Source organism: Triticum dicoccoides, chromosome 2A (assembly GCF_002162155.2).
Source record: "Triticum dicoccoides isolate Atlit2015 ecotype Zavitan chromosome 2A, WEW_v2.0, whole genome shotgun sequence".
NCBI lineage: Eukaryota > Viridiplantae > Streptophyta > Magnoliopsida > Poales > Poaceae > Triticum > Triticum dicoccoides.
Genome location: NC_041382.1, coordinates 776,553,513 through 776,561,637, shown reverse-complemented (window position 1 = coordinate 776,561,637; position 8,125 = coordinate 776,553,513). Strand labels below are relative to the sequence as shown.

Sequence of the window (8,125 nt, the reverse complement as noted above, 5' to 3'; positions counted from 1 at the left end):
CCCATTGCCCCCCTCCGCCGGCGGGAACCGACCGAGGAGGACCCCATGAGAGCCCGACGCGCAGTCGGAGAAGCCCCATGACAACCGGACGCCGCCCGCCCGTCCCCGTCGAATGGCAGATCCCGTCGTCGACATCGACAAGGTCATTCCCCTCCCCTCCTCCTCTACCCCCTCCCTTTTATGTGTATATATCTGCTTCGCTCCCGCTTGCTACCTGCAAAGTTAATGCCAATGCCGGTCGGATGGTGGGGAGGAGCTCCATTGCTGGGATTTTGCCGGTGGAAATGCCAGCAGTCAGCCCCGGCGGAACAGTAGTTCGGTACCAGCGATGGTTCCGGGTGGGGGGCCGGGCCGAGCCGGAGTGAGTATGGGAAGCGCCGCCCTTGCCTCCAGTAAAAGCCATGGCTTTGCTTGATTTGGAGTTGGGCATCCCCTCCCGGGCCGGGGGAGTTACAGCAATCCCTTGGATTTCAGGCCGGGTGTGAGCCTTGGGAGCACGGGAGTGTGATTCCACCCCCATCCGGCTCTGCAAATTTTTGCTCTGCCACTGCAATTTCAGGCACGTTTATGCGGGAGAAAATGCTGTGTCACCACAATAGTTCAGTCAGGGCTAAAAATCTGACAGCAGATGAAGTTGAACATCCAATTTGTGTAAATCTGCTATACTTGGTTCACAGCTTAAGATGTAGCTTTGCATCTCATCTTCGTCTCTGTGTGATGCTCTCTACTGACAAAGATAGGATTAGTAGCAGTATGTTAATGTTGCTCTGTTCCTAGTCAGGAACAGGACTACTGTATACGCTGCTTGTGTTCCACACCTCTGTTGGTCACGACAAGATTCTTCCTATTTTTTGCCTCCCTTTCTGCACATACATATATTCTCAGTAACTGGGTTCATGAGGGTGGCAAAGCATGCTATACATTGCCTTCATCTGTAGCAGTGCCTCCCCATGTGGCAACATAGATATAGAAATACGGTGAATAAAACAGAGCTACAGACAAGCATTTTCCATTTGTTAGTTTTGTATCCAGGGAAATGGACAAAAGACACATGGAACTTTCCCATTGCATTGGTCCTGTCAAACTTTGGACTGCCAAGTATTCATATCATCTCTAGGAATTTTTCTGAAGCCCCAGGGATCTTTTTTCCTAGTGTTTCACCTATGCCATGCTATGCACTAATTGCCGTACCTAACAATTCTGTTGTTCATCCTTGTCGATCTGGCAGGCGCTTATCGCTTTAAAGAAAGGCACCCAGCTGCTTAAGTATGGTCGCAAAGGGAAGCCAAAGTTTACTCCCTTCAGACTGTCAACTGTAAGTTCATTTCTACAGATGCTGCCCTCCCTCCCTCTCTTTCTCTGTCTGGCAAAATTGATTTTCATGAATGACTTTTGAATTTTATGGCTTTAACTAGATTTTTGTGGTTTTCGATGGCCTTCCTTTCATGTTATGGTTCATGCAACTAGAGCAGAAATGTCTTAAAAAATGGCAACCATTAGAAAATTTGTAACACAAGAACTGAAAACAACATAAACTATTGTATGTACTTCAATGATTCCTTGTCTATGTTCCACAGGATGAATCGACTCTTATTTGGGTCTCAAGCAACCAAGAGAAAAGTTTAAAACTAGCTTCTGTGTCCAGAGTTCTCTCAGGACAAAGAACTGTAAGACATTCTGAACAAAATGGTCATACTTTACTTTCAAAGTCTTTTTGTTGTCTCAACATCTGTTGTTCTTTTCAGCTGGTTTTCCAACGTTTTCTGCTCCCTGAGAAGGACCATTTATCCTTCTCTCTCATATATAAAGATGGCAAGCGATCACTCGATCTGGTATTATGATGAAAGCCAGTCTGACCTACTCTTTCTCTTCCATTTCTGAATAAATATCACCTAACTAATTTTGATCTTGTTTCCTAGATCTGCAAGGATAAGGTTGAAACACAGGTGTGGTTTACATGCCTCAGTGCATTGGTATCTCCAGGCAAGCACAGATCACAACCCCAACACACTGACGAAATGCGCAGTAGTGCCCTTTCTTTTGATGTAAGTTCTCTGCTTCAACATAGCTCACTTTTACAATGAGCATATAGTAAAAAAAACATAGCTCACTTTTACGCATGTTCTCTTATTTTATTACTAAGCACTGTGTATATCAATTACCATTGCTTGAGTGATGATTTCATATCATTTGAGGTGCTGCTATCTTTTCAAGCAAAATTATCAGATTTTGTTTTGCATCAGATTCAGTTCTGTTATAAATAGTTCCTTTTCCATGATTGACTATTGGTCTACTATCAACCTTTTATCTCTAGTATATTTATGTTGACTATCATCCACAATTTCCCACATGCAGTTCATATACTAATATGCAGTTTGACATGGGAGAATTAGCATAACGTCTAAAAGTACCTCATAACAGCAACAGCACAATTCGGATGATTCTGCCAATGTTGCTTGTTTGTTCTATTACCAATTTTAATTTGATGCTCCTTTGTCTGCCAGTCGCATAATTATTCTTTATCTGCTTTCAAATGCGTTGTCCAGCTGCCAGTCATGTAGAAAATAGATGAACCAGACCTTTACAATATGATATGCTAGCCTTCTGAACTTTCTACTATGTTCTGTTTCAGTGTGGCAGAGAAAGTAGCCTAAGCAGTAGCTCTACATTTACCACTGATTCCCTCGAGAACAAGTTGAGCTCAGCAAATTCCAAGGACCGTTCTTCTGGGGAATATGCATATTCAGAAAGGACAGATGTGTCAGATATGCAAGTGAAAAGTGTATCTTCATCAGACATTCGAGTCAGTGTCTCCAGTGCTCTCAGCACATCCAGCCATGGTTCTGGTGGCGAGGATTCTGAATCGTTCGGGGATGTTTATGTCTGGGGAGAAGTCATGTGTGACACCACTTCCATATCAGGGTCTGATGGAAATGCACTCTCCCCTGGTGCAACCACTGATATCCTTGTACCGAAGCCCCTAGAGTCAAATGTAATGCTTGATGTCAGTTATGTGGCTTGTGGTGTGAAGCATGCTGCACTTATCACAAGGCAGACAGAGGTATTTACATGGGGAGAAGAATGCAGTGGGCGGCTTGGTCACGGGGCTGGTACAAGCATTTTTCAACCACGTCTACTTGAGTCATTGTCAACCTGCAATGTTGAAATAATGGCCTGTGGTGAATTCCATACTTGCGCTGTTACAGCAACAGGTGACCTTTACACCTGGGGAGATGGTACCCACAATGCCGGACTCCTTGGTCATGGTAGCACTGTGAGTCACTGGATACCCAAAAGGGTTTCAGGTCCTCTGGAAGGCCTTCAGGTGTCGACTGTCTCTTGCGGAACATGGCATACTGCTTTGATAACCACTTCTGGACTGTTGTACACATTTGGCGATGGCACATTTGGAGCCCTAGGTCATGGGAATCGAGAAACTATCTCATATCCAAAGGAAGTGGAGTCTTTGAAGGGTTTGCGGACGATTTCTGTTTCATGTGGGGTGTGGCATAGTGCTGCTGTTGTTGAGGTTATCATGACACAGTCAAATGCTTCATCTGGAAAGCTATTCACATGGGGAGATGGAGACAAATATCGGCTTGGGCATGGTGACAGGGCTTCAAAACTCAAACCAACTTGTGTGTCTTCACTGATAGACTACAACTTCCATAAGTCGGCATGTGGCCATACTCTTACTATTGGGTTGACAACTTCAGGGCACATGTTTACCGTCGGGAGCTCTGTGTATGGACAGCTTGGCAATCCCAACAATGATGGAAGGTATGCACGCCTAGTTGAAGATAAGGTCGGGGGTGGTGGTGTTGTGGAGGTTGCTTGTGGATCTTATCATGTTGCAATTTTGACAAATGCTGGTGAAGTTTACACATGGGGTAAGGGTGCAAATGGAAGACTGGGCCACGGCGATATTGCAGATCGCAAGGTACCTACACTTGTGGAGGCTTTAAGGGATAGGTCCGTAAAGCGCATTGCTTGTGGATCAGGCTTCACAGCTGCAATCTGTCAGCATAAATGGGTGTCAGGGATGGAGCAGTCTCAGTGCTCAGCATGCAGACAGCCATTCGGTTTCACTCGAAAGCGACACAACTGTTACCATTGTGGCCTGGTACACTGTCATTCATGCAGTTCAAAGAAGGCCCTAAGAGCGGCGTTGTCTCCTAATCCTGGAAAGCCATACCGTGTGTGCGATTCATGTCATATGAAGCTAAGTAAAGTCATGGATTCTGGTGTCAGCTATAGCAGGAACAATATACCTCGCGTACCAGGTGATATCAAGGCTGAGAGAATGGACACAAAGGCAAGCAGAGTTGCATCATCTACCAGTTCGGATATGATCAAGAGCTTGGACGTGAAGGCAGCAAAGCAGGCAAAAAGGTCTGATCATTCGCCGCAGTTCCCTGCAATTTTGCAGATGAATGACGTCCCGTTCATCGGATCAGGTGACCTGCACAATGCAGGTTTTACAGTAACAAACGGATACCCGAATGACCCCAGATATACGTCACAATTTTTAAGAATGCCGTACTTGAGTTCTCCGAGCTCGCTGTCTTCAGAAAGCCTTGAGAGTTTCAGAGATGCGAACGAACTTTTGAAGCAAGAGGTTCAAAAACTAAAAGAAGAGGTATGCCTGGTTCTGTTATTTTATTTATTTTTGGTAACAACTACAGAGAACAGGGGAAAAAGAGTCATTTTGCTTGCCTATGGTACAGGTTAATAGCTTGAGACAGCAACGTGAACTGCAAGACGCCGAGTTGAAGAAGTCGGAGGCAAAAGCCAGGGAGGCCGCGGCCCTTGCTGCTGAAGAGGCGTCCAAATCGAAGGCCGCAAAAGAGGTTATAAAATCACTAACGGCGCAGGTGATAATTCAAGGCTGCATGTTCTAGTGCCACTTTTGTCTCTTCTTTTCCTTGCACCATTTCACATTAGTGACCTGTGAAAACCATATAATGTAATAATCAACAGGTAAAAGAAATGGCTGAGAGGCTTCCTGCAGGAGACTCTGACGTGAAGCCGCCACGGGTCCCCTATCTACCTGCTGGTGGTGTAGTTTCTCCTGAAATGGGGAGAGAAGGCCAGAAGAGATATGAGCCAGTATCCATTCATTATTCTCAGACACCGACTTCTGTCACGTCTGCTTGGTCTAACGGGCTCCCTCCCCAAGCCCATCAAATAGGTAAACCCAGCGACAACACGGTGGCTCCACATGAGAACATGTTTGAAAACTTCAACAAAAGCAGAGATTTTCCAGCCACGCACCAGAGGACGAACAGCGCGATGTCTGGGTATCGTCCGAGATCAGAGGATTTTGACCGGCGGGAAACGGAAAGGTTCCAGATAAACCTGCAAGACTGGAACACGAGAGGCTCCGGTTCACCCAATAATCAGGTCGAGTCCGAGTGGATAGAACAGTTTGAACCTGGGGTGTACCTGACACTGGTTACTCTTCATGATGGAACCAAAGAGCTGAAAAGGGTGCGGTTCAGGTAGGCATTTCTATGATAAGAAACTGTCATGAATAACCACATGCTCTGACATGGAGCATTCTTTGGCCTGTAACTTGTCATGAGTAACCTGACCTGTTAAGTGTTTTTTCTTTCTGGCAGCCGGAGAAGATTCGCGGAGCATCAAGCGGAGTCGTGGTGGAGCGACAACCATGAAAAGGTGTACGACAAGTACAACTTGCGGAGAACCGACCGGATCTCATCAGTGTTGACATCATAGTGTCCGCACCTGCGTTTCGAAGATCTCCAACAGACCGGGGCGCAAAACCGGTGCAGCAAGCGGGCAGATCTGGTGCTCAGACGGTCATTTGTATTTTGTGCACGGCTGCTCAAGGTTGTTCGTCGACATGGCGCGTGTCGTCCTGGTTTGTTCCGACTCCCCTGCACATCTGTCTGTGCTCTCCTGTTGTATAGAAGAACCATGATATGTGCGGTTCGCACGGCTGGAGCAGACGGCGTGTGCTGCCTTCTGCTCTCCTGAGTACTAGTGAGCTGTGACCTGTATGTATGTTCCTTGGGATTAAATGGACGAGCCAAAGCTCTTCCAACTTGGTGCCGCTGATGTAAACCTAGTGATACGCTAGATACTGATGAAGTGTACGTGTGATCTGCTATGCTCGGATCAGAATTTACCTTTTCCTCTCGTGCACTAGAAGTCTGAAACCATGGGATCCAAGATTTCATAGACGGACATCACTAAGTTCTCTCTTTTGCATGCAACAGATGACACATACCCATGGCATCACCAAGAAATTCTTTTTTCGCGAATACGCTTGAGAGCGTATCTTTATATTGATAGGGAGAAAGAAATTACAGGTTCAGGCCACATTCATGTACACAACTTGGTGTGGCCGTGGCGATCGTTCAAGCAGAGATCATGATTGATTTGATGCCAAAAGTTGGCATGTCTATTTGGCAAATGCCAAACGTTGGCTAGTGATTGGTTGACTACCAACTTTTCTTGCCAACCTCACAAATAGTTGTCAACTTTTGGCAGCTTTTTGTTTTGCTAAATGTTGGCTTGCCAAATATTGACAATGCCAAATGTTTGTATCAGACCAATTATGCCATTAGTTCTTTGGCTCTCTGTAATTTTCGTGAATACACACATGATGACATCACCAAGAGATTCTATAAGTTTGAATTTTTAAAAAGTTTTATATCTCCAATCGTTAACCCAATCAACGACCCTCTTCGTCGAGGCGAGATCTTTGAAACTACATCCCAAGTCAGCATGCTTCGATAACTTTTTTTTCATTGATAGCTGCCACATTACATATTTACATAGCTATATCCAAATGTAGCCCGAGAAGCATAGCAGAGAGTTGAATCTTTCCATCCTAGCTAAAGGTTTTGTCTTGTTGAGCGTGTCTAAGCATGAAAGCCCTGCCAAGCATCTCCCTCTCCCTGAAGAATTTCCTTTTGTGCCTCTTCTTTCCACATGTAAACTCCGCGCAGCTTGGGTGGAAAATCTGAAATTTATCCGGGCAAAACGCGCAGCTGCTTTTGAAACGACAGAGCGGCTTTCCTGTCGAACACAAAAATGTACAGAGAGAAAAAGGAGTTAACATGCATGCATCCATGAGTGAAGGTAATTATTTATAGGAAATTTAACTAGGTTAGATTATAGAATACCCAAGAGAGCGCATGTTTCGACGACTAGACGTCTGGTGCGGCGCTCAAAGCGTAGTTCGGCAAAGAAGTACTGTTGCTCCTCGTCGGTGGCGGCATCCCTCCAGCGAGCCCAAAAGCCGACATGGTACCGGAAATCTTGTCTGAAACCGACGCATGCGGCCTTGGGTTCTTCCACGGGCTCCGCGGCAGGCTCGAACATAGCATCCTGCAGATATTCATCTCAAACATTAGACACACACATACTCCACATGTAAAAATTTATTACTGAGCTCGCCCCCCGGATTTTCATTGCACAATCGCAACAGAGATCCAAAAGCAAATCCGGACACACCCCCTCTGCCACTCTCAGTTTTTGTATCTACCATGCGAAAGGACTGACTAAATAATCAAATCCATCGGCGTGCTAATCTAAGAACAAGACAGTTGGATTAATTTGATGTCTTTGTTGTGCTTACGAAATACTCAGTGAGCAAGGTGCATATATAGGACATGTACTACGTACCTTGTTCCTGGAGTTGTAGTGGCCGAGGGCGAAGAGGGTGTATAAGCGAGCATGGTTGGCGTCGCGACGCCTGTCACCGTAAATAAACATTGACATGCATCAGCGCATGCACATATCATAAGTACTTAGAGCATCTCTAGCCGCGCCTCCAATAGACCCTCCTCAGACGTTTTTGCCGCGCCGGCGCCGAAAAAACGGCCCAGTCGCGTCCCCAGAAGCCCGTTTTTCGCCGGTTCGGGTCGAAACTGGTGCCGGCGGACCCAGGCCGAACCCGGCTTCCTGGGGGCGCCTGGAGCGCCGGCACAAGCGAAAAGGGCGCGTGGGTCCGCCCTGTCGGCGAGGCGAGCGCCTCTTCCCGCCGTTTTTTCTCGCGTTTTCCCCACTTCCCTCCCGCCAATCTCCCTCCCACTCGCCTCCCTCCCAGCCGGCCGCCATGCCACTGAAGAAGTACGTTGCCCCTCGCGCGGCG

At 46.6% G+C, this 8,125-nt stretch overlaps 1 protein-coding gene across 1 annotated transcript; it reads left to right on the top strand.

Annotated features, from left to right (window-relative positions):
* The first annotated feature begins 6 nt into the window (after positions 1-6).
* LOC119357222 (PH, RCC1 and FYVE domains-containing protein 1-like) lies at positions 7-6,158 on the top strand. Its single transcript, XM_037624218.1, has 9 exons — positions 7-142; positions 1,229-1,315; positions 1,578-1,667; positions 1,746-1,832; positions 1,920-2,045; positions 2,633-4,639; positions 4,728-4,874; positions 4,981-5,501; positions 5,622-6,158. Exons 1-9 carry the CDS (start codon positions 113-115, stop codon positions 5,737-5,739), a joined length of 3,213 nt encoding a protein of 1,070 aa, XP_037480115.1. The 5' UTR covers positions 7-112; the 3' UTR covers positions 5,740-6,158.
* The last annotated feature ends 1,967 nt before the right edge of the window (positions 6,159-8,125 follow it).